The sequence below is a fragment of the Lynx canadensis genome, chromosome D1, assembly GCF_007474595.2.
Source record: "Lynx canadensis isolate LIC74 chromosome D1, mLynCan4.pri.v2, whole genome shotgun sequence".
NCBI lineage: Eukaryota > Metazoa > Chordata > Mammalia > Carnivora > Felidae > Lynx > Lynx canadensis.
Genome location: NC_044312.2, coordinates 3,050,997 through 3,077,788, shown reverse-complemented (window position 1 = coordinate 3,077,788; position 26,792 = coordinate 3,050,997). Strand labels below are relative to the sequence as shown.

General features: G+C 43.1%; 2 protein-coding genes across 16 annotated transcripts in view; both read left to right on the top strand.

Annotated features, from left to right (window-relative positions):
• Positions 1–288: 288 nt before the first annotated feature.
• CASP4 (caspase 4) lies at positions 289–25,136 on the top strand. 14 transcript variants are annotated; one of them, XM_030333052.1, is made up of 11 exons: positions 465–570; positions 1,158–1,424; positions 3,707–3,769; positions 5,475–5,729; positions 9,169–9,293; positions 10,045–10,287; positions 11,418–11,655; positions 12,173–12,337; positions 13,509–13,618; positions 15,016–15,119; positions 16,820–17,275. In XM_030333052.1, exons 1-10 carry the CDS (start codon positions 564–566, stop codon positions 15,112–15,114), a joined length of 1,572 nt encoding a protein of 523 aa, XP_030188912.1. In that variant the 5' UTR covers positions 465–563; the 3' UTR covers positions 15,115–15,119; positions 16,820–17,275. The 14 variants fall into 14 exon arrangements, with proteins under 14 accessions (XP_032451007.1, XP_030188912.1, XP_030188913.1 ...); XM_030333053.1 differs by having other exon boundaries at positions 549–645; positions 9,169–9,278; positions 10,114–10,287; XM_030333054.1 differs by having other exon boundaries at positions 549–645; positions 10,138–10,287.
• Positions 21,944–26,792, top strand: part of LOC115525729 (caspase-12-like) — a 20,890-nt gene continuing 16,041 nt past the window's right edge. Inside the window, exons 1-2 of one of the 2 annotated variants that reach the window (XM_030333066.2) lie at positions 21,944–24,222; positions 25,302–25,551. In XM_030333066.2, the coding sequence (XP_030188926.1) occupies positions 25,344–25,551 (208 nt within the window). In that variant the 5' untranslated portion in view covers positions 21,944–24,222; positions 25,302–25,343. Of the gene's footprint in view, positions 24,397–25,301; positions 25,552–26,792 lie in introns of both variants that reach the window. The other variant, XM_030333065.2, reaches the window with a different exon arrangement.

Genomic DNA, 26,792 nt, shown 5'->3' with positions numbered 1-26,792 from the left:
GGCTCCAGAGAGCTCCTTTCCCACCACATGGGGACACGGCCAGAAGCCAGCAGCCTGAGACCCAGGGCCAGCACCACAACGCCAATCGGGTGCTGGGGCCCTGATCCCAGACTTGTAGCCTCTGGAGCTGGGGGAAGCAAACCCCTGTGGTTCATCAGCCATCAGCCTATGCTGCTCTCTTCCAGCCAGAACGGACTGAGTACGACGCCAAAGCAGAAGTTACGTTTCCCCAGCACACTGGCTGATTCCTAATGAATGGGCAAGTCTGCACTGTGTGAGTTTCACTGCATACAGCTTTTCCCACTGGTTCCTGGCTCTCTGAGCCCCCTCTCTTCCTACTCCGACCTTCTCCAAGTGCAAGTGAAAGAAATTTCCCGAAGATACACTCCCCGATGCAGTCTAAGTTTCAGAGAACTGTCTCTTGAAGCAGAAGGGGGAGGAAAACAAAACAGGATGCGAATGCGTGAACAGTGGCTATTTCTCAACACATGTACACAACCCTGCTAAAAGGAAGGTGGAAAATTCTTTCGGTTTCATACCACCGAGGCTGACAGCAAAAAGCCATGGCCGGTAAGTCGCGCACTGTCTTAAAAGGACAGCTCTTGGGGAAAAACGGTTTTGGCTTTTACTTCTCGGAATGTTCAGGTGATCAGAATTGAGGGCGAGGGCACAGAGGCAGGGGGGAGGGCACAGGGGGAAAGGAGAGGGGTTCCAGAGAATTCCACAGCCTGCAGAAAGGAAAGGCAAGGGCCAGAAGGGAGCTGGGGCTTTACTGGTATCCTGTGGTTTTGCAATCCTACAGTCCACAGTCTGGTAGAAGGTGCGGGATCGGCCCGGGGTGGGCACCACAGGGAATGGGAGAACAGAGAGCTGCCTCTTTATCTTCCCGTGCAGGGTTGAGTAAACACGGGGCATGTCAGGACCATGCCGGGTTTCCAGATAGGAATGGCAGGGAGCCAGTGTGATTTCAGGCCGCCCGGGGAGCACGTATGGGCAAGGCCCAGGGAGCACTGACAGGTGTGCATGGCTGGAGGATTCCTGCACTGTATGGAGGGGGCGTCCTACTGATTCAACCCAAAGTAGGCTACCCCTTGCTGCTGACACGAGAGGCAGGCAGCCCGTTTTTGTGACTTGAGGAACCCTTGTTCTCCTACCAGACAAGGATCTGAAGGGCAAGAGGAAGCAGTTCATCAACTCGGTCGGCATGGGGACGGTCAACGGCTTGCTGGATGAACTCTTTGAGAAAAATGTGCTGAACCAGGAGGAGATGGAGAGAGTAAAATGTGAAAACGCTACCGTTATGGATAAGGCCCGAGCTCTGATCGACAGCGTCCTGCGAAAAGGGCCACGGGCGTGCCAGATCTTTATCTGTCACATCTGTGAGGAAGACACCCACCTTGCAGAGACGCTGGGGCTCTCCTCAAGTAAGAGTCAATGACTCAGACCGAAGTTCACGTAGGCCCTGTGTCTGTGCCTGACACTGGGTTTCTTCCCTGCTCGTGTTAGTTTGCGGACAACTTCCTGGTTTCTGGCTTCGGGGCCCCATTTCTCTGTCAGTGGCTCTATTCTGTGTCTCCTCTTTCTTTTTTGTTCCTGGCCTCAGTAGCCTTCTTTGGATCGAAGCTCGTTCCCCATCCTGAATACGTGGCAGCTGATTTGTTGAAGTTCATGAGAGCAGCCTGAAAAGTTTCATGTTGTATTCTCCAGCGACCCTGGCAAGGCATTTAATCAGCCAATGTCTCTCTCTCTGTCTCTCTCTCTCTCTCGTTAAAGTCCAGGGAACATAGTCATCTGACATAAGAACTTGAGGTCTGTAATCAAATTCACTTTGTAACCCCTCTCCAAAACTGTGCTCTCCAGGAGGAATAAAATGTATTTCGGTGATGGTGAAACCCTCCGAGAATAAATTCAGCGCTTACAGAAAAGTGAAGATTTTAAGTGGACTCTGTCTTCTAGTTACCCCCTCCCACCTTCTTCGAAGTAAGACTGTCCACTAGGGTGGGACCCGGCTGCAGACCATTCTGTGAGCCTCCCCAAACCCCCACCTCCAGTCCTTCTGAGGGCCTAATCCTGGGCTCAGACATCTGAGCAGCCCCTCCGGTGGTCACTTAGTCCCTCCCCACAGCAAACACAGGAGATCCAGGGGAGTCCAGCCCCTGGTCTCTCTTGCACATGCCAAAGCCATTTAGAAAGAGAAGATGTTCTTTGAAAATGAGAAGCCTTTTTCTCCTGGGGCTTGGGGGAAGCCTATGCCTGCTGAGTGACCCAGCAAGCATTTACCAATGAGTAATGAACTTCTCATTTATCTTTCAGTAACTCTTTCATTTAACATACCCCCCAAATTAGAGACAACCAACAAATAACAATAAGGGCCCAGAATAATTTTAGAATAGCCAAAGCCTTCATCCTTGTCCCATTCCTTTCCATCCACAGTTCATGGACCCTAGAGGCACTTGTATAACCCACTGTGACTCCCCGTGTGTGGGGTGTGCCTCTCAAGTTGTCCCATGGTGCCTCCTCAGTGAGGGGTATAGGGCTTTGTCTCTCCCTCATCTCTCTGCCAATCTTTTTAGGCCCATAGAACATGACAATTAGATGTAATTTTCGGATGCACTCTAATGGGAGAGATCCTTCTATGAGAAATTTCTTGGTCATAAGAAGACCGACTTTCTATTACCATAAAAGGCCTCCTCCAGAAAATGCTCTTGAAGTTACTGATGGTTAATTTACTCCAGCAGTCTAGATGGGTGGGATGGGTCAAGTGCAGCGTGCTACCTTGGGCTTGAAGTTTTATGGGGTTCCCTGCGGCTGTCCTCCATTCGCAGCAGGGAAATGGACCACCGTTTGTATATGGAAATCTGGTCTCCAATAGGTACCATGAAAAAAAGAGTTGGGAGTATTTCTCAATTGTCAGCTTATGCCAATTCTTAAAGTTTTCGGAATAAGCTTCTCGGGTGGGTGTTGTTCTACTGAGATCCTTATAAAACCTTAAACAAATTTCAATTAAATTCTTATCTTTAAAATTGACAAGCAAAAAAGTTACCGAAGAGGATTTACTAATATGTTGAGTGATTTTATGCGACCGAATACTGCAACTGAGGCGGTGGTTAGGGATCCCGGCACCTGTGTTATCATGCAGTGCCCTATGTGCCACACTTGATTAAGAGTCTATGGATGATAACGAAGACAGGTTTCCACTCATACCCTGGCTTGGCCACTCTCTTGTTCTGTGATACTTGGGAAACTGACTTCACGCTGATTGAGTGGCGACCAGGACGTCACCTCGTCCTGATTTTCTGCTGTGGTACGTCTTGGCAAAGTTAAGTGTCCACGAGCAGATGCCTGTCCTTTTTAGGTATCTCTAAAGCCCGGCCCGGCTCTGCATGAGACACTCCTTGCACACACCTGGTAGGCAGTAGGGGTCACCCCAGGAGCCACCGTGAAACTTATAAAGTAAGAGACCTCTTGATGCTACATCTGATGCTGCCTTTCATCGTAGAAAGCAGAAAGAGCCACGTTCAGAGACTCATCTGTTCTGCCACGAAGGTGTATAGGCTTTTGCTTCTCGGTGGTGGGTGTGGTTCTCAGCTAGTCGCATCTTGAACAGGCCTGCAGGAGGTACTTTCAAAGGGGAGCCTCTATCACATTGGCCAAGATTCCTGAGACATGAGAAGTGACTATTTTAATGTCCTTAATCTTTCCTCAGGCCCACAATCTGGAAATTCTCAGAACACCACGGACTCTGAAGTAGCGTTTCCTCCTCTTCCAGGTACTGGTATTTCCAAAGCAAGAACATCGAACTGCATCTTTCCTGACGTTAACTATATACAGGTTCATGGGATGACCTCAGGGTGAGAGGGCAATGGGTAATTCTCATGAACTGATCTGATGCCTTTTTCTTTTCTTAATCCATGTGCTTTAGCAGAGGCCATCCCCGTAGCTTTACTAACATGTTTATGCTCACAAGTTCTAAACCTGTGTCCCAAACCTGACTACCCACTTGAACACCACACTTCCCTGTTCTAGTGCCTACTGAACATACGCTCTCATGGCTCCCTCAGACAGCTTTTATCTCTCTGCACCCCGAGCCTAACTGGTCATCCTTCCCCCCACCCTGCTTCCCCTCCAGTTTCCTCTGTCCTGATTAATGACACCACTATCACCCAGTCATTCACACAAGAAACCTGAAATCATCTTCAGTTCTTTCTTTCTCCTCACTTCCGACACTCAAGAAGCGGCCAAGCTTACTGGTTCCTCTCTCAAATCCAGACCCTGCTCTCCGCTTTTATTTCTACTACTCTTTTTCAGAACCCCTATTCCTATAGTGGCCTAGGATTCTTCAGCCATTTACTATACTTATCTTGTCTTTAAAAAAAAAAAAGGAAAGAAAAGAAAAGAAAAAACAGATCCATCCTTCCCCCAGGTCCCCCCATTGGACTTTAAGCTTTATGAGGAATTTGGAAGTGTCTGACTTCTTCATAGGTACAATGCCATCACAGTAGCTGACTCAGGATGCATGCAGTAAATGTTAGTTAAAATACTATTTTACTGACTCATTTCATCGCAATTGCTAGCATACCATGTCCTTAAAAAGATATTTGACAGATGCCAATTGTGTCAGAGATCTTGGTCTAGGTAACGAACAGGACAAACAAAGCTCCTGCTTTTAATGATCTTATGAAAGTACATGAAATATGAAAGAATAGGTATTTAGGAATTTCCACCATCAGATTAAAGCTAGCCGAAAATTTTGGGATGGAAATGACACTACATTTACCCCTTTCAGCAAAGATGGGATAGAACACTATCCCACACAGTAGCAAATTAATCTACCATACTGAAAGATGAGTCATCAGATTATTTTCAATTAAGAATTCTTTTTGAGACAAGATCTTAGAACATTAGAACTCTAGATGCATTCGCTCATTTATTCATTAATTTATACATTCGGGAGGCATATGCAGGTTTGTCAGTATCTGAAGCACAAAGATGTGGGAATGAGCTGTGGATTCAAAGACATGGTGCTTTTACCAAGGAAATTATATACAGAGGAAAGAAAAGATAGTACATTCTAGTGGAAACAAATTTACAGCTGTAGGTAACAGCATGGGCTTTCCTTGGAGCAGATATTACAAATGGGCCATCACCATCACTGTGAGAAAGAGAAATGTAAAAGCAGTAGGTGGCTGGGAAGTTAGCGTTAGGCCCAGTGTCACAGAGGAGAGATGAGAAGCCGCTCCCCTCATCTTAGGTGGTGATGAGCCATTAAATACTAGCCCGTGGGCCCAGTGTGAATTTGATGGCCTGAGAGAACTCAACAGGTACAGTGCAAGAGTACAGGTAGTTTATGGGGTAGATGGTGAAATAGTCAGAAGGCATTTTCAGGGTTATTTCCCATAATGGAGAACCTTCTAGAGACAGAGCAAGACTCTAAGTTGTGCCCATAGTTGAAGGGGTCTTTGTATTTCCTACAGAGGACAAACACGACAAAAACCCATTTAAGATTTTGGAATCTGTGGGCAAAGAGCTCCTTACTGGCGTTTTGCAAGACTTGGTGGAGAAAGATGTCCTGAAATTGGAGGAAGCAGAAAAGAAAAAATTTCATGATGCCAAACCTGGAGACAAGCCCCGGGTCTTTCTGAACTCAGTGCGTCAGAAACCCAAGGAGGCAGGTCAAGCCATTGTCCAAACTTTCCTTAATACGGACAAGCATTCTACCAGTTTAGAAGGTAAACTGAAGTCACTTACAATGGGCATCTCAAATTTTCTGGAGTCTAGTCACCTCCAAAGCCCCTCCAGGGTCCTCTATAATCCTGCCATCCTTTATTACTAGAATGTGGTTTTCACTAAACCTGTCGTTGTCCTTTTGGAGGCCATCCTGTCTTTTGCTGGCAGGGATCCAATCCCCAATGAGCTAAGAAGCCAAGTCTTTACATGTACGTTGCTCTCAGAAAGAGGTACTTGTGGACACTTTGCAGTGAGGGATATTTGACCTTGAACCCAGGTCCTGTCACTGTAGACACTCTGATTTCATTCAAGCTTCTTTCCCTCCCTGGGCACCAGTCTCAGCATCTCTGAAATGGTGACAATTTTGGTAAGACAGTCACTCTTCTCCAGGGTTCCCTTCTGATTACACAGGATTATAATCCACCAAGTCTCTTCACCCAGAGCACAAGTGTTTTCTTCACAAGTGAGTAATCGCTCTCAGCAGAGTGCCGGCCACATAGCAGGCACGTAATTAATACAGGATGAATACAACAAATGAAGAATGTGCAGGCAACAAAGGTTACTTATCATAATTATGATTTTGCTTCTGATATTTAGACCTTTCTAGGGCTCACTCATTTCTGCAAGTTACAAAACAGGATCAGGAGAACACCTATAACGTGTCCAATCTATTGGGACATTTTAAAACTTCTGATCTACATTGAATTATAAATATTACTAGAGCCCAAATCTCGCCGGGTCCAAGGTCACTAGTGGCACACTTAATTTACGACAGTGTTTAACCTGAACTCTCAGTCCTGCATGCCAGAGCTTATCAATATACTAATAAAAGTAAGCAATAATTAACAAATGATAACAGAAATTGTAGAGACTTCACTATAGCAAATGAGTTTTTTCAATGAGTCCTTTCTGGAGGTGGGGCGCCCCTGACCAGCAGGACACACACACCAGTCTGATGGACGTCCAACGTGGTGGCCTGGGCCGTGTCCTCATTAATATTTAAATTGGACCTTCGGCAGGTTTATTACTTTCCCTTAAATCTGACACGGAATGGAGACAATGTGGATTTAAAAAAAATCAGCAATAATTCAGCAAATGGGAATCAAAAACGAAGTCATGGGAGCTTCAAAATAATTTTAGCAACTCCAGGCATCACAATGCACATTAAATGGAAAATACATTAGGCCATCAGCAGAATCCATGGCAGGTGGGAGGCAGGCACAGGGATTCCACGGGATCCCTCTGCACACGGAGCCTCCAGAGAGATCCCAGAATGCAGGCAGGTGGGGAAGCTGGGCGAGCTGGCCTTCTGTAGGACATAAAGACCTTGGCCAGGCCTTCTGGACATTGGCCAAGCCTTCTGGACATGGATAGGGTTCTGAGGGTTCCTAGCATGGTACTGAGGGGAGTGGGGAGAGGAGGAATCCAAGCTACTAGTTCATTTCGTGTAACAAGCTCACACTTGGGCAGGCTAACGTGCCACACACTGGTTATTCCTACAAAAAAATAACTGCTTGGGTTCCTACCTCCCAAAGGGATGGCTTTGTCTTACCTGGTACCAGACCCTCTCTTTTTGTATCAGTTTAAGGGGTTCTCGGAGCATTTCATTAGGTAACAGATAAGACAAACACATTGAAATTTTTATCTCAACTCTTAATTCTCTCATTTGTTTCCACTGTGCTGCTAGGTGAGTAGAACCCCCTTTGGGAAGCAGGCTGCACTATAATATTTATTATGTGGTACTGAATGGACTCATCTCCATGCCAACCTTACCATTAAATATGAGATGGAAATCCTATGTATTCCCAGTTTCATCTGGAAGCACAGTATCTATTTGTAGATACATAATGGTCATTAGGAGCCAACATTTGTTAAGTTAGAGTGTTCGCCAAAGCTGGACACAATCTGGAAACCGAGAACTCTTTTGATGAGAAAACGTACTCTCTGACCAGAGACTATCCCAGGACCCTATATGTCCTCCCACTGGCAGAATCTTCTGGAATACAAAGGAAGAGCATGTGTCACTGTTCAAAAAAGATTCAGAAAGCTGGGTTTCCTTAAAGACTTGTAATCTGCTGCCTCTCCAGGTTTTTAGCATTTAGAAAGACATTTATCAGAAAAATATTATTTAAAAACTAATGGAAACAAATGAGTGAAATAGAAAAAAAAAGTGTAGAATATAAACAACTGAAAATTTTATACAGGGTAACATTGCTTTTCTCATTTAAATAAAATCAGAGGTGTTCTTGGTTCATGTAAGTGAACACAAAGGTTTACCCATTTCATAGACAAAATCCTTCCTTTTCGAATAGCTCTTGGCAAACTTCTAAATTCTGTTTGTGAATTCTTCTTCCTCATTTCTCTGGGGTGCGGGGCGGGGGGGGAGCTCTGGACTTTCCAAGTGTCTTGCACAATCTCCGTCAAGTGAGGCCAAGCAGGGTCTGAGAGCACTACATTTCTCCAGGGAGTGGGTCAGGATGAGCCAGAGACAAACTTCTCCACAAGGGAGGAGGGATTTCCTCACATTTTTAAACCTGGTTGAAAACTGAGCATGAGTTACTCAGCAACCTGGGGGCAAGTGTCACCAGAGCACAGTAGAGTCTCTGGACAGAGCCCTAGAGTTACGACACAGCAGTGACCCTCTACGTAGCTGACATCACAACTTGGCGACAAGTCACCGAAGCCTGTCTCCTCTGGAAAGGTCAAGAGTCTGGGCCAAGTGACAGCTGGATGGTACACAATTCAAGATCCCATTACGTGTCTGGGGTGTATTGCATGAAATAAGAACGGGCTCAAAATCGTACATCGTCCCACAGGACGGCCACTAGCCATACCTGGCTATTGGGTGCCTGACTCCTGGCTGGTCACACGTGCCGAAAGGGTGATATTTTGGACGTATCATGTTAAAATGTAGAGCTAATGTTAGTAATAATGCCAATTAATATTAATTAATGTCATCTGTTTCTTTTTAGTTTTGTTTTTTTACCATGGACATTATAAAATTTTGACTTGCACAGGTGGCCCAATTACATTTCTAATGGCTAGCCCTCCAATAGATAGTAGCTCAATATGTCCTTGCTCGGAGACGATAGAAAGTCTACTTGGATGAGTGAGGACCCTACAGTAAAACCACTAGAAAAATCAAACTGTTTCTGCTGAAGGTGGAAAGGCTAAATTTGACCCCAAATCATCAAGGTGTTTTCTTCAGAATTAGCAGAATCTACTATTGCACTTTCAAGTGGATCTTCTTTCTCTACTAAAAATCCCCCCCTTCTTTCCTCGTCAAAATACATCTCCTCACACTAGAGGTTAGATACAGTCATAACCCTTACGTGTTAAAAAATCTTCTGCCCATAGTTTCCCTTCTTTGTCAGTTTCTGAAGTGGTAACTGGGTCACAAAGGCAGATCTCATAATTTATGTCATGTGATGTATCCTGCAGCTAGCGTGAATAACATGCCTGGGCCGGCTGAGCCAGAAGAATCTGTAGATGCTCTCAAGCTTTGTCCTCGTGAAAACTTCGTGAAACTGTGTAAACAGAGGGCTGAAGAGGTGCTGTGCTCGTCCGTGAAATAGAGAATAAGAGAGAAACAACTGTTTTCACGAAATACACGGTTTCCTAAAGCACTACCTGCAAAGTTTGGGGAGTGGGGGCAGTGGTCATCTTACCCATAGATGCTTTGGGCAAGGAGGAAATCATGGGGCCTCACATAGACTCTAATTCTCTTTCAACCCCATGATAAAATGTACATTTCTCACTTTGTTCATCTATTTGTTCTAGTATCTATTTGTGATTTATGACAATTTTAGCCGTAGTCATAGATGCAAAATATGTATAAGAGAATATGGCCAAGTAATAATTGTTTGCATTCTAGTGAAAATCCTAGATATAATGCATATTTTTAAAATATAATTGAAGCCTGCATAGCACTGTATGTTGCTATGTTTTCAAAAACCAGTACCAGAATAATAATGTTACCAAAGGCAAAGGATCACTGATGCAATCGTTTTTAGCCGGGGCCACTGGCAGGTGTCTCCCGGCTTTGACAAAAATTGATCTGAATCTTGAATTCTAAGAAAGATGAGGCCAGGCAGAGAAGAGAGAGGAAGAGACAGTAGGAAATATTCGAGGGCCCTCAAGATTCCTGAGTAACCATCGCAGATATATACTGGGTCCTGTTCCAGGCTCTTAAAAGATCATTTACTTCCAATTTGTAATTCTTTCCATTGTCAACTCAATCCACTGTAAAGAGTTAAGAAGGCAGGGTCTTCTGGTTCAGGGGTTGGGACAGCTACATGAGCCCTTAGCACGTAACAGGGACTGGTGGGTGAGGCTTTCAAAGGGGAGGAAGACAAACTGAACTCACTGCAAATCCATTTCTGGCAGATCTACCCAATAAAGGAGAGAAAGGATCGTACTCGTCTGGCTCTCATCATATGCAATACGACGTTCGATCATCTTTCTCTCAGGAAGGGGGCTGACCTCGACGTTGCAGGGATGAGGAGGCTGCTTACAGACCTTGGCTACAGTGTGCACATAAAAGAGGAACTCACTGCTAAGGTAGGGACCCCTAACCTGCCCCAAACAAGTGCATGTTCAACATCCATACTGCTACTAACACATTAGTGTTACCATATTAGGCAAATATTTTGACAACCTTAAGCTGTGTGTGTGTGTGTGTGTGTGTGTGTGTGTGTGTGTGTGTGTATTTATAAAATGAAAGTATTGGAAAGTAAAATCTATGCCTCTTTTGAGCTCTAACTGTCGTCAGTTCCATAAATGAACAAAGTGATTGGCATGTTCCAAAGTGGGATGGTTAGGACTTGGCCCCAACACTGCCCAGAAAACTCTAGAGTAACGAGCGTTTAGCAAGAATGTACTTGCCACGAATGTACTGAGTCCCAACTGTGTCCCAGGGGTTATTCCTGGCACTGGGTACAGGTCTGTGAATGAGACAGGAAGCTCCCACCTGCCACGATCTAGGTGCACTTAGCAAGAGTAATCAATCTGTAAGCAAAACAGAAAATTTCAGGGTGTCTCTAGAAGACCGAAAAGAGTCAAAAGCAAGTGAAAAGGAAACATGAGAGCAAACTGGTGAGTGGGGAGCAAGAACGTTGGACGGGGTGGTCGAGAGAAACCTCTCTGAGGAGATAACAGAGAATGAGGCACACCAGTGCATGGAACAAGACAGGTCCAGAAAGGCGTGGATGAAATACATTCCAAGTGACAAGTCTGAACGCAATGGGAAAGCTGGCACAGGAACACCGCAGAAAGACTATGGTGACCACAGCCCAGGAGAGGAGGAGGCAGGGCGAGAGGGGGTGTTCGTACATCCACGGTTCGATTTCATTCTAAGCACGGTGGGATGGGTTTTACAAGGGAAGCTGTGTGATGCCTTTATGACACAAAACTCTGATCAGGTAATGAGAGAAAAGACAGAGATGGAAAGGAAAAACTACATAAGGGTCGGGAGGCGAGCGCAACATGTATCCAGAGGATGGTTTATACAGTGTCGTCAGGAGCAGAAAGTTCCACCCACTGCTCCGTGATAGGAAGATGGGGCAGCCACCAGGAAAAGGCACAGCACGTGGAATGCCACGGATGCTTCCTACACTGTGCATGAGGAGTAGGAGATCAGGCTAACTGAAATGCTTGTCCCTGTCAAAGTGAGACTTGGAGGTCTTTTTCAGGACATGGAATCAGAGCTGAGGGCATTTGCTGCCCGTCCAGAGCACAAGTCCTCGGACAGCACATTCCTGGTGTTCATGTCTCATGGCATCCTGAGTGGAATCTGTGGGACGAAGTACAGCGCTGAAGGAGACCCAGATGTATTGGCTTATGACACCATCTTCCAGATTTTCAACAACCGCAACTGCCTTAGTCTAAAGGACAAGCCCAAGGTCATCATCGTCCAGGCCTGCAGAGGTGGTGAGTTCTGAGATGAAGCTGTTTGCAGAGAACAGTGATGTGTACTTTTTTTCTAGAGGGAACGATTGAAGACCCAATTCAGGCCATAGAAACCAAACTGAACCATTAGGAGAGTCCACCTCGGGGGCTGGTAGCACGAGAATGTGTCTTGTCAACTGACACATCTCTACTTGACTTAATCCAGGGTCTTTTAGGTTTTGTGGAGTGGCATTTGGGGGGATAAAAAGGAAACAAAAATTATTTAGCGAAAAATCTAAGTCTGCTCTCTGAAATGATGCAAGTGAGGCTTTAACTCCTTTGTTGGTCTTAGCAAATGGGTTCTTCCAGTTTTATGACATTCTCACCATTAGTGGGCACATTGCTCAACAACACGAGAGAAAGGCAGAGTGGTGTGTGTGTGTGTGTGTGTGTGTGTGTCTGAAACTGGTTAGAATAAATATTTAATAAGAAAGAGGTGGGTAATTGGACCAGGCATACTCGGAGCTGTACAGTGTGCAGCAAGTCGATGTCTCCACAGAAAATTTGGGGGAACTGTTGATCAGTGACTCTCCAGCGGCCCCAATGGACAGCACTTCACAGATGGGTAGCAGCCTTTCACAGGTGGGTGACAACCTAGAGGACGACGCCATTTACAAGGTCCATGTGGAGAAGGACTTCATCGCTTTCTGCTCCTCGACCCCACGTACGTGTCCTTCTGTTGCAGACAGGGATTGGGGGGCCCGAGGCCAGCTCTGAGTGATTCTAGAAAATCAAGACAGGCTCTGTGCAACAATGACCTAAAGCAAATTTTAAGGGTTGATGTCTTTTATGTTTTGTCTTGTCTGTTCTATGGGGATAAAGATTCTTTTATCCCCCATACATTCTAAAATTGTGCTTTTATTATAAGTGCTATGCTTTATAGTCAAAGGCACACCAAACATTAAAACAACCTAATGGAAGGAACCCCCCTGACCATAAGCCATTTTAACATAAATGATGGATTCAGTTTTCTATTGAATCCAGTCAACATTTTGAGAAGAGTTTTTATGGATCCTGGGACTGGCTGCCCTTTTCCAGGGATCCAGGGCAAGCCTTGCCTCTGTATTTCCCATTTGATACTTTCTGTCGGTATGCCATCACACACCCCAGCAAGGGATTTGGATGCCCTATTAGAGGAGTACAAAATGGTACTAGGGGGCTTATTAGACCCTACTAATAGAACAGTGTAGAATCCTTGAGCTCAACATAATCACCGGAAGAAGCCTGACATTTGAGTGCTTTTAATTTGCAAATTTTTATCTTTCATCTTTTTTAACCCGTTTATGGAATCATAATTGACATACAAAATACTATGCATATATAGTGTATATGATGTAACGAGTTTGGAGATAAGTATGTATCTGTGAAATCATCACCACAATCTATGCCATGAACATATCGATCCCCTCCAAGAGTTTGCTTTGGGTCTGTTCATCTATTTTATTTGCTATATTGTGAAAGGAGAGTATGAAATCTGTAAAGAGCCACCTGTGTAAACATGGGGACATTCTTGAATCCATTTGAGCTTCTATTGTTGCCTCTGTAAAATGTGATAATTCCCGTTATCTCTCAAGCAGATGAACACGGGGCATGTAATAAAAAGTCAGTCCGTCCTAACAATACAGTGCCATCTTCCACAGTTCTGATGAGCTGCCCCATTAGATCAATCTCTACTAGCTTTTGGTGTGTTGGTTTGTTTCCTCTCTGTGGAAAAGGGTTATAAGTGCTTCTCCTCAACATGTCGAGAGAATTACCACGCTATGCTTTAGAAACAAATATAAGCAACCTAAGGGTGAAGGCCACAGCCCAAGGGTGACCGCTTCCTGTCTCCTTAGATCATGTGTCTTGGAGAGACGTGAACAAGGGATCTCTCTTCATTACACAACTCATCACGTGCTTCCAAAAGTATTCGTGGTGCTCTCATCTGGAGGAAGTATTTCGGAAGGTAAGCTTGTCTCTCCTCTTCTAGTCACGTGTTGCTTAAGAGGGCTTTGTTATTATCTGCCTTTCAGGGGACAGTGGCAGAAATGTCAGGCAAACACAAGTAGAGTGGCACCTGGTTTTTGTCATCTAGGTGTTTAAAACCTGATACAGAAAAAAAATATCAATGTGTAGAAGCAGGAGATCAAAATATATTAAACAATAATAGAAAATATAAGCTTGTCTCTCATGGGATTTAAGTTCTTACATTTCAAAGAGTGGGAGGTATTTGGATTAATTTTCATTGTTTAATTTATTAAATAAATAGGGTTGGGTGGCATACTTGGTGGTGGGTTCTATCCTGGCAACAAGGGGGCGAACGAGACATATGTGACATAAGGCTGTGAGAGCATTTACACTCTTGTAAGAGAGACGATTGCTGGGATAGGATCCGTAAAGACAAAGACTGAGGACATGTGAAAGAGAAGACAGGAGAAGACGTTCTTTGAATGGAGTGGTCCAGAAGGGAAGACGTGATATTCCTTCCCTGGCTCAGGACATACCTGGGTCCTCCTTCTTCTAGTTTATTTCCCTCTGTAGCTCCCGCAAGCATGCATGCCTTCAGGGTATGTGTTTATTTGTTTCTTTTTCAACTGCATTCACTCACTCAAATGAGACCTTAATGAAGGCAGGGATTTGCTAAACACCTCAACATTCAGGCACATGGGAATTAATATTCATTGAGTGAATAAATGCATGAATAATAAATATATGCTCCTCCCCTCTTTTTAGGGAGAAAGGGATTGGTATTAAGAACATGGAAAAGTGTGTTGTGTTTCCATTCAAAAACACAGAGGACAGGTACACTCTTATGGAAAAAGAAGGCTACACCATTAGTAAACTGGAGAAGACTGCAGTGTTCTGACTAGCAATAGTCGATCTAGGTTAAGTAGGATCTCATTGATCAGTCCGTGTCAAAAGACTTCAGGTCAGGTTGGTGGAGGGGATGTGAAAGTTGTTCATTGTTCCAGACTTAAGAACAAAATCCTGGGATCTGAGTCTCATTAAATTGAGGAGTTAGCCCTGGTGGATGTAGAACGTAGAGAATTCTCGAGACCGAGTTCTCACGAACAGACCCCAAAGGAAAATTGGTCATTAGACCTATAGATCAGAAAACAGGAAATGGAAGTTTGGAAGGCCTTGGATTAGATATAAAGTATGTGAGATAAAGAGCTATTGTGACAGAGGGTGTCACTTGTAAGAGGGAAGGCAGCAGTGGCAGGAAGTTAGAGTATCCATGGGACGAGCCTCATCAGTCCTGGGAGCACCCTGCATGCCCGGAATTTTTGGGCTCGAGGTGGAAACTCTTTTCTGAGAATTCCTAAGAGGTAGGCCTCACCTAGCACCTCTTTTTGGTTTTAGGTACAACAGTCATTTGAAAAACCAAATGTTAGAGCCCAGATGCCCACCATTGAACGACTATCCATGACAAGATACTTCTATCTCTTCCCTGGCAATTGAAAATAGTAAGTATCAAGAGCTGTTGGCAGGGGAAGTGAATGGGAGAGTAATACGGGTGGTGAGGTCCAGTGACCCATGGCAGCTGACAGCTGAGACGGTCACAGTAGTGTGCCTTGTTGATGTAGTCTGGCGATCAGTTGCTGTTTTTTACTGTACTTAATGTGCATCTGGCCCCTACCACCACCTCCACAATCCATCCGTCCGTCAATCAATCAGTGAGAGAAGCCAAACCAAGACAGGAAGTAATAACCTACGAAGGACACACGGTAGCAGTTATTAACATAGAAATGTGCTCACGCTTCCATTATTACTTATACTCATCTCTCATTCTCTACCTGCCTGCCCCTCCCTCACGCTCAGTCACCACACAGTGCCTCAGATCCTGAAAACACACAACACAGAGGAGCTGACCATGGAGAAAGCAGGACTTTGGTCCTCTGAGGGCATGCACTCCCTCACTACTTTGAGCTATCATCATCACCCAGTATGAAATCTATCCGGGACTGTAAAGCTTGTGGTGAGGCCAACTCTGGTTCTCCAGCTGTTCTCACAGTGTGGATCTCAGAACACTCAGAGTGTGGTCTCAGATCTGCAAATACTACTCAAGTATCAAAACCCCTTCAAGCACCCATCTCAACATATTATTATTATTATTATTATTATTATTAGGCAAACTACTTTAGAATGGGTATATCAAGGTTAGACCCAACAATTATTTTACTCCCTCATAGCAGCTTTATATCATTCTACATTATAAACAATTCTTAGTATCCCTCTCAGACACATAATTTAAATTATATTTTATCATAACGTTTATCTCAGTAGTTTCAATATTTACCCATACTCTGGTTTCTGACAATTTGGTTCCATAATTGCACAGACATCTCAGTGTAATAGCTTTTAAGGCCTAATTAGTCCAGTAGAACCACATTTGGGGATTGAATTATTGATGTGATGCATTTCTCAAGCAGTTACTATGTTCCAGGTTCTGTTCCAGTTGTTGGTAATCTACCAGTAAGCAAAACAAATGGAGTCTTTGCTCTGAGAAAGCTCATACTCTAGCGAGTGGAAACAGACTCTAAATACACAAGGAAATATATCCTATGTCAGAGAGGGATAAGAGCTAAGAAGAAAGATAAAGGATGCTGCAGTGCTATCTATAGATTAATCAGGCAAAGTTTCTTTGAAGTGATCAAATGGTAAAATCAGAACAAAGAATGGACAGACCGGGGAGGGAACCTTGTGGTATCACGGGCAGGGGGAAAAGTGTCCTAGCTCAGGGAATAGCAAGTACAAACACCCTAAGGCAGAAATGCAATTAACATGTCTAAAGAACTGCAAAACGATGGTAGACTGGAGGCAGATGAGACTGGGGAAAATGGCTGAAACAACCTAAGAAAAGCAGTGGGGAGCCTGATCACAAGGACCTTGGTGGTCACATGGTAAATGTTTTACATATTTTATGCCCAGTGAGATGGACAATATTTCAAGTGCTTTGCACAGAGAAATGATGTAATTTCATAACAGATTTGGCAAAGAAGACACTGAGTATTTTTGGCAGACAGATTATAAGGGTCACAAATATAAACCAAAGGAAGTGGCAAAAAGTACCCAGAAGAGGATGAAAAAAGAATCATAATAAGGGATGGACTAAAGGCTTCTGGGGATTACTATCGTGACCTTCTGTTCTTTTTCTCTCCTTCAGGCAATCATGGGCAGTCCAGCCCTTCTTGACCAACTTGGAAAAGTACCTTAGCTAGCACAACACACTCATTTAACGTTTGGTATCTCAATAAAAATGAAAACAACTAAACTGTGCCCTGTAAATCCTCCAAAAGAGAATATAATTTCAATTAAAATGGTGGCTGGTTGGAAATGAAGTGTAAGAAGCAAGCTGGATTTTCCAGCTTAATGACTCCTATAGTGTCTGCATGTCACTGGGTGAAGACAGCTGGCCATGACTTTGGCCCTCAGTACAAGGTGAAAGGAGACAGTGCCCATCTGGAGACCAACACTGTAAATTAGCTCGCCATTTGTACACTCTCAAACCCTGGATCTATATGATGATGTAGAACAAATTTTCTAATTCATTACTTAATCAACATGATCTGTTGGGCTCATTTTTTTTCCTCAGTAAACTATTATGATTTCAGCAAATTAATCCCATATATCTTTCTTCCCATAAGTTAATTTTCTTGTTATTGTTTTCCTCAGACTCTGCATGTTCCACATTTCAGAAAAATTTTATCCCTTGCAAGCTCTTGGCTATTGAGATCAGTTGGGCTTTGATTCAAGACGGTATAAAGTCAGTGTATTTGTAGAGAAATACAAATATAATTGCATAAATGGCAGTAAAGTGAAAGGGGGTGTTAGTAATGGAAAAGACAACATCCACAGTTCTGGAGGGATGAATGTTGGTAGAGGAATTTGGGCAACATGGCCATCAGAACTACTATGGAAGGAGATGTACCACTTCTGCTATGTGTACAGAGAATGCTGGATAGATATTTTAACACATGGCTGAACTAAATTTAAAAAAATAAAAGGATGCTCTAGATATGGAATGTAACTATAATAGTTAAATTTATACAGATCAATTGTATGTCAGGATTAATGTAAAGATTTTGATTATTGTGAGGGATTTTTGTATATAAGTAACTAATTTAATCATAACAACAGCCCTGTAATCATCAACATCCCTGTTTTACAGACAGTGAAACAAAAGAACATAGAGCTTAAATGACTTGTCCAAAGTCACAGTCAGCACGTGGCCACAACAAGACAGGAGTGCCTAGACTCACTCTGGAATCAGAATTATTAACCATTGTGCTGTGTTGCCTCTTCAAAGCAAGGAGAGACTAGAATGGTAGGGATTCTGAACTATTGGGGTTAAGTGAATTTTGAATTGCAAGGGTTAACTAACGTTACAAAGATTAATGATGTTTTTATTTCTGGACTTGGCCTACCTATGTAGAAACATGAGCCACATCACAAAGATCCAAAGACACATATTATATACACCTCATTCTCTGGCTACTGAGTGTTAATATTAGAAATCCACTAGCAGAAAGACTGCCTCACATCTCAACTCAAAATTGAAATATATAAATCAATCAATAAATGCACATACATAATTCATATACATATACAAGTGTATATGTACAACACATACAAAAACAAGGAAGAAAAACGTATGAACTAAGCATTCAACTTGAGAAGTCAGAAGAATAGTAAACCAATACATAAAAAGAAGTAAGCAAATAATAAAGATTAAAAAGAGGGGCGCCTGGGTGGCACAGTCGGTTAAGCGTCCGACTTCAGCCAGGTCACGATCTCGCGGCCCGTGAGTTCGAGCCCCGCGTCGGGCTCTGGGCTGATGGCTCGGAGCCTGGAGCCTGTTTCCGATTCTGTGTCTCCCTCTCTCTCTGCCCCTCCCCCGTTCATGCTCTGTCTCTCTCTGTCCCAAAAATAAATAAACGTTGAAAAAAAAATTAAAAAAAAAAAAAAAGATTAAAAAGAAATCACGAATAAAATGGTAAGGAAACAAAGGACTGAGCAGGTCATTAAAGCAAATGCTGGCCCTTTAACAGGACGAATCAAATCGCAGACATTCAGCAAGACTGAAAATGAAAAAACAGAATTAGCACAAAGACAGTGTCAGAAATACAAAGGTACAATAAATACAGACAAAAATATACAGAAAAAAAAACAGAGAATATCATACATAACACAGGAAATATATGGAAATTTTTCCAGAAAAGGTAAATTAATACACAATAAAGTAAGAGGCTGAATGGATCCATAAAAATTCAAGAAATTAATTTTTATTTGTCATATCTAACAGCAGAAAAGGTTAATAGACCCAAATCGTTGTAGACAGGTCTTACAAAACTTCTCAGAAACTGATGAGCTCTACTTTAAATAAATACTTCCACATCAAAAAGAGAAGTACACTTCTTAAGTTGTTTTACAGGGCTTCTCTAAAACTGAAACAAAATTACAAAAGAAGAAAAGTTAGAAAAATATCAGCTGATTTTTCATTAAATTTATGTAAAGATTCTAAAAAACATGCTAGCAAAGAAAAGCTAGCCATAACTGAAATAATATTAATATTTATTAACTAGTATTTAATGATACTAGTATTTACACTAAGAATGGGGTGACAGTATAATAACAGACATATTTATGACAGCGTTCTTCAAAAAAATAGGATGAAAAAGTAGATGCAATAATTTTAAGAAGTTTACAAAGGCATTCTGTAGTATTCAGAAATTGTTTATAATAAAAAATAGGGGCACCTGGCTGGCTCAGTCGGTTGAGCAGCAACTTTGGCTCAAGTCATGATATCAAGGTTTGTGAGTTTGAGCCCCTCATCAGGCTCTGTGCTGATGGCTCAGAGCCTGGAGCCTACTCCAGATTCTCTGTCCCTCTCTCTCTGCCCCTCCTCCATTCACACTGCATCTCCCTCTCTCTCAAAAATAAAATAAACATTAAAAAATAAATAAATAAAAGATTAAAAATTAAAACCTTAAGAAAACAGGAAGAAAGCCAATTCCTTAATCTAACGCATATATTTAATAAAAAGCCTACCGATAAAATAGAAATAGAGGAAAAACAATATGAGAAAATCTGTAGCCTTCTTATGCAGAAGTATTTGAGTATTATCTTTATATAACATACAAGTAAAAGAGATTTCTAATCAATTTTGCACTAGAGTTCCAAGCTGATTAAGCCAAAAGTAAAAACTATGGAACACAAGGAATAAAATCATTACTGCTTTTGAAAAATATGATTTTATTCATTAAAAGTCTCTTTCAATTAATAATAAACTCCTTGGATTTGCAAGAGTTCAAATCAGTATACAAAATTTAACAGCATTCTTGTATTCCAAAGAAAATCAGGAAGTGTTTGCTTTTTTAAAGCCTCTCTTTGCAATAAGAAGAGACTAACATAAGATACTTGAAGATAATCCTAAACAAATAGTCACAAGGCATACATGGAAAAATATATTTTAAAAAATCCCTGAGTGATATATATATATATATATAAAAGATTTAACTACTATGAGAGATATATAATCCCATTGATTAGAAGACAAAAAAATATAAAGGTTTCAATCTGCCACCCAAATTAATCTATAAACCCAAGAGAACAACAAAGAAAACATAATAGCATATTTTATTGAACTTAATAGGTTATTTATACACTTTGTTTGGAAGGTGAAGTAGTAGGAATCGCTAAGAAAACAATTTTGTTTCAGGAGGATGGAGATTGCCTAAATGGGAATCAAGACATGATATATAACTCTATGAAGGGAAACAAAAACAAACATAAACTACTGGGACTTCATCAAGATAAAAAGCTTCTGCATAGCAAAGGAAACAATCAATAAAATTACAAGGCAGTCTGTGAAGTGGGAGAACATATTTGTAAATGACATATCTGATAAAGGGTTAGTATCCAAAATCTAAATAGAACTTACCAAACTCAACACCCAAAAAAATACATGATCCAGATAAGAAATGGGCAGAAAACATGAATAGACACTTTTCCAAAGAAGACATATAGATGGCCAGTATACACATGAAATGATGCTCAACATCGCTCATCATCAGGGAAACACAAATCAAGACCACACGGAGATACCACGTCACACCTGTTGGAATGGATAAAATTAACAACACAAGAAACAACGGATGCTGGTGAGGAGGTGGAGAAAGGGAACCCTCTTGCACTGTGGTGGGAATGCAAACTGGTGCAGCTACTCTGGAAAACAGTCTGTACACTCTTCAAAAAGTTAAAAATAGAACTACCCTATGATCCGGCAACTGCATTAGGCATTTACACACAGAATACAAGAATACTGATTCAAAGGGTACATGCACACAAATGTTTATAGCAGCACTATGTACAAGAGCCAAGTTATGAAAAGAGCCCAAATATCCACTGACTGATGAGTGGAGAAAGAAGATGTGGTATATGTATACACTGGAATATTATTCAGCCATCAAAATGAATGAAATCTCGCCATTTGAAACGATGTGGATGGAGCTAGAATGTATTATGCTAAGTGAAATAAGTCAGTCAGAGAGAGACAAATACTGTATGATTTCACTCACATGTGGAATTTAAGAAACAAGAGATGAACATATGGGAAGAGGGGAGAGAGAAGAGAAGGAAACAAACACAAGAGACTCTTTTTTTCCTTAAAAAAATTTTTTTAATGTTTATTTATTTTCGAGACAGACAGACACAGAATGCGAGTGGGTTGGGGCAGAGAGAGAGGGAGGCACAGAATCTGAAGCAGGCTCCAGGCTCTGAGCTGTCAGCACAGAGCCTGACACGGGGCTTGAACTCACGAGCTGTGAGATCATGACCTGAGCCGAAGTCAGATGCTCAACCGACTGAGTCACTGAGTCACCCCCTAACACAAAGGACTCTTAACAACAGAGAACAAGCTGAGGGTTGATGGAAGGTGGGGGATGGGCTAGATGGGTGATGGGCATTTAGGAAGCCACTTCTTGGGGCATCTGGGTGGCTCAGTCAGTTGACCATTCAACTCTTCATTTCCGCTCAGGTCATGATCTACCGATTCGTAAATTTGAGCCTGGCATGGGGCTCTGTGCTGACAGAACCTGTTTGGCATTCTCTCTTTCACTTTCTCTCTGCCCTTCCCTCACTTGTGCTCTCTGTATCTCCCTCAAGATAAATAAACAAACATTAAAAAAAAAAAAAGAGGGCACTTGTGATGAGCACTGGGTGCTGTATGTTGATGAATCACTGACTTCTACACCTGAAACCAATACTGCACTGTATGTTAACTAACTAGAAATAAATCTTAAAAAATGAAACTAAAAAGTGAATTCAAAGATGATAAAAAAAAGAAGGTGCATAAACCAAGGGCAGGACTTTTTAAAGTGCGCAAAATCAATAAAATATCCATTCACTCAGTAAAACTACAAATATTCAATAATGACTATATGGCAGGCATTTGGCACTGAGAACAAAACAAAGTTCCTCTCCTTATGGAGCTTGTACTTTAACAGGGAACAGGGAGAGAATATATAGAAACTAAATAAATACACAGTTTATCAGCAGAGTAGACGTGATGTAGAGAGGGAGCCCATCATGGGACATGTGAAGGAAGAACATTCCAGACAGAGGGAAAAGCGAGGAGAAATGGGCTGAGACAGGAACATGCTTGATGTGTTTGAGCAGGAGCAACGAGATGATGGCTGGAAATCCACAGACAAAGAGGAGTGGTGGAAAGTTAGGACATGAGATAAAGGAATTCACCATGTCCAGACTATATAATGTGCCATTGCTATAAAAGACCTTCCACTTTTACTCTAAGATAGAAAACTGTAGACAATGTTGAGTGGATGAATGAATTAAATGGTCAGAGTTACATTTTATTGAGATCAGTCTGGCTCCCGGGTGGAGATGAGAATGGGAAGGATGAGGCCAAGGTAGACCCAGAAACAGGACTTGGAAGGCTATGGCAAAAATTCAGAGTTGAGGGCAGTCCAGATCTGGATGACGGATGCAGAGGGCAATCTTTGCGTTCTGAAGGTAAAGCTGACAGAATTGGAGAAAATGAGAGAAAGAGTGTAGGACTTAAATGTTCTACTCTTGGACACTAGAAGAATAAAATGGAAAACATTCTAACAGGGGGTAGGTTTGGGGGCACTGAGACATCTGGTAGGCAGTGAAATAGATGCCCATTGGATACCGGCTATATGAGCCCGGCATTCAGGGGGCAGGCATGGGCTGGAGGGGAAACTTTTGTGCTGTCCTCCTATGTATAAACGGTATCAAAAACCAAGCTGCTGCCTGAGGCTGCTGAATGAAGGAGGACGGACAGAGCAGAGGCCCTGAGATGGGAAGTCACTGGCCAAGTTCACCAAGAAAAGCAGCCAGTGACGTCATGGGAGAACAAAGACAGGCTTGTGATCTGGAAGGCGAATGAAGGGTTTCCGGAAGAGGAGCAAATATCACTAGGAAATGCTTCTAACGTCAAAAACTGAGACAGTACCTAATGTGTTGATTCTTATAAATATCTGTCATACATTGTGAAACTGTAAAAAGCAAATGACTGACAAGATGAGGGAAAAGTTAGAGGTAAATGTGTTTATCTATTGGGGAATAACAAACTGTCCCAAAACTCAGTGGGTCAGTCACCCGTGTGGTCCTTCTCGTCTCTGGGATTCTCCATTTGTCTGAGATCACCGGCACACAGGCTAGGAATCTACTGACATTTCTGGGATCGTTTATGTATTAGTAAAACGTCTGGCTTTGGAAGCCTGAAGCTGGTCTCCGATGGCCTGTCCGGGGCCACTGGGCTCTTCTCCACGTGACGTCTGTCATCTTCTAGCAACCCAGCCCAGGTATCCAAGAGGGGGAAGAGTGCCATGCCTCTGAAGACCCGGGCACAGAGAGTTGCGGTGTCCATTTACCGCATCATGATGGCAAGACCAAGTCGTAGGTGAGCTACCAGTCAGAGCAAAGGGTTCAAAGAGACTGGAGATGCAGGCCATCGACAAAATCAGTATTGTACTGAGTGCTTTTTACAAGCACAGGAACAAAACTTTCAATGATGCGAGCTAAGCATATACTGGGGTTACTTTGTAGTGTGAGACTATTTGGGTGGATGATCTTATTTCATTTCATAAAAACTGTGTTACTTAATTGCAATTGTGAACCCATGTTAAAAAAAAAAAAAAAAAAAAACTCTAATTTTAAGTAAAAGAGTCAACCAAGAGAAATATACACATTTTCCCCAGAACTGACAAGCGGGCAGATGAGGAACAAGAGAAGAAAAAAGATCGCTTATCTGGGTTTTTAAAAACAGTGACAGGGAGTACCCCTGTGTGTCACTTTCCAGCTCCAGTTAAACCTCGCAAACTCACACGTCATTCAGGGGTTGGGCGGACCTCCGTCCAGTGAGGCCTCTCTGCCACTGGGTGGCTGACAGATGGCACTGAGACAAACGAGGGTCTATTTGATTTATTAACCGTGTCAAAAATACACTGCAACACACAACACAGCAACTGTGAGACAGAAGAAGGAAAAGCCAGGTTTTGCTTCCTGTTTTTCAAAGGAAATAAGGTATAGATCAGAAGACGGGTCAAATTCTTTCTTTGCAAAGACAAAGGAACCTGAAAAGCTGTAGTTTCCCGTTTAGATTTAGGTAATAGCAGCCAATCCACTAAGAGCAGAGATAGAAGGCTGCTTTCATTTTCACTCCTTTTCCTGCCCAGAGAGCCTCAGCAGCAACAGCCGGTGAGTGGCTCCAGTTTTCCATCGTTTACGGCCGTGTTTGAGGGAATTACAGGAGGACGAGGAGTGGGGGAGACAAGGGGGACTCGCGAGGTACCCTGGGGACGTAAGGGATTGGGGCTCAGGGCACGGTGGCAGGTACGCGAGCAGACGAAGTATTTTAGGCAAGAAGTTAGACCTTCTAGGAAAAGGAAGGAGATGTAAAAAATCTGGAGCTATCTTCTTAGCACTTTGCTGCGATTTTAGCCCTTTCTGTGAACTCACACTGAGAGTTCTTACCCGTTTCACGAGTGTCCTCAGCAGGGGGAGGGGCCGTCCATGGGGCATTTCATTTCCTCCACACTTCTGCTCCCCGTGTGACCTCTCATGAACAGCAGGGACCAAACCAGCCACACTGTGTTCTCTCAGTCTCTGAGGCCAGAGTCGCCCTGCAGCCCTTCCTCGGAACACAAACAGGGGTCCTCTCCCAGATGTTAAGATGTCCGTGCTTTACTGGTACACTACGGATGATGGCAGGTTTTTAAATGAGTAGTGATAAAAGTGACAGGAAGTAAAGAGATCATAGGTGACACCGAGATAGACCTGAGTCAGCCATCACCAAGCTAATTAGTGAGGCTGCTTTCTTTCTGTGAGCCTCACTTTCTCCACCTGTAAAAGAGCAGAATCTTGAAGGCGACTGGTGCTACTCTAAGTGTGGTCGTTGGGCAAGGAGATTTGCCATGATCTGAGACTTCGGGAGAAATGAAAATCACACACTCCACCCTGATCACGGAGATCAGATTTCTGGGAATGAGGAAGTTCTATTTACCGAGCTCCCAGATTCTTTTGCATGTTAAAATTTGAGACCCGTGGGCCTAGAATCCAATATCTAAAGTCTGTCCATACCTAAAACCCTATTGTTCTCACAGACAAGACATCACCCCAAGGTCCGGCCCTACGACAAAACGGGGATGGCCGGCAATAGGGTGAACGACTTTATTGAGGACTTGAAGGGAAAGAAGGTGTTAACAAAGCAAGAGTTACGTGCAATAGGGAAAAGAGTGGACCTCATCGTGGATAAGACTGAAGGCCTGATTGATGGTCTCAATGAGAAATCGGGAATAGTAGGAAAAATATTAGTGAAAAGTATCTTCGGTCCCAAAGGCGAGCTGGCTTTAGGTGAGTATCTCGGGTCAACGGACGGGTAACTCATTGGTATCTGCTCTCCTTATGCGGTCTCTGTGTTATTTCTATTTGCAAGTGGAGAATCAACTATCCACATGTCTAGTCCCCTCTCCGCCTATCGTACTTAAGACTGTAAAATGTCCCGGTCCGCCCCAGACCCTCTGCCAGCATCTGCAATCACTTTACACTGCTGCACCTTTTCTTTTCTCTTCAGCATCTGTCACCTTCAATCATTCCATAACCTCTCTCAGTCACTGTGCCGTGTCTCCCCCGCTAACACATAAACTCCATGAGGCATAGATCTGTGTCGGCTTCGTCCACAAGGTAGCCCGAGCTCCTGGAAACGAGCCCTGACACATAATAGGTGCTGAGTTAACATCTGTTCAATGCGTAAATGGTGCTCGGGCTCTAGGAAATTCTGGGACAGCCTTTAGCCGGTCTGTGGGACACTGGCCATACGCTGTGGACTCGAGACCCATTCCCAGATGTGAAATGTTCCATAGAAACAAAAAATCCACCATCGTCTGCTCATGTGTGGCTTAGCCCATGGAATAAATCTCTGAGCACCTAGATCTGTCCTTGTTAAAGGAGTACAGAGGGAACGTAAGGGCCCGTGGCGCATCAATATGTCTTTGAAGCGTGGGAGGCACACTTTTCCTATGAAGGGTCAAGCGTCACCATTTTAAGCATTTACGACCAAACGTTCTCTGTCACAGTAACTCCAATCTGATGCTGTGGCATAAAATTAGCAACAGACAGTAAGTACAAAGTGAGCGTGAGTGTGTTCCAATAAAGCTTTATTGGCCAACACTGGTGTGGATGGAGTTTGGCCTGCAGGCCAGTTTGCTGTCCCTCTCTACAGTATAATATACACATGAGGATATTCTCAAAGCCTGCAACATCCTTCTGGGATTATTCTGTCGTTACTCAAAGACTAACTTTACAGAGATGTGCACTTTCCTTCCTCAGAACGAAAAATGCTACTGCAGAAAACTGTGATTAAAGAATCTGATTATTCCTGAAATCACATGAGCAGGAGCATAATGAGCCCTTCGTTGTTTCACGGAACCTCTGCCTCCTCCTTCACTTGGCATAAAGTCACAGGCCTTAAGAAGCAAAGCTGGAGCGTAGAAAACGAGCCAAATTCCCATGCTTCATAGGGAAGGCGCACGCTGAACAGAGTCATTTACTTGTGATCGCGAGGGAAAGAGTTTCAAGTATGGAGGTTCTAGAAA

Bases quoted from the DNA above. Each gene is read 5' to 3' on its own strand.
- CASP4 (XM_030333048.1), top strand. From the start codon at position 564: ATGGCCGGTAAGTCGCGCACTGTCTTAAAAGGACAGCTCTTGGGGAAA. The intron at 9,294-10,044 runs GTGAAATAGAGA...AGCACGTAACAG, and splicing joins AAGAGGTGCTGTGCTCGTCC to GGACTGGTGGGTGAGGCTTT. The intron at 10,288-11,417 runs GTAGGGACCCCT...GGTCTTTTTCAG, and splicing joins AAGAGGAACTCACTGCTAAG to GACATGGAATCAGAGCTGAG.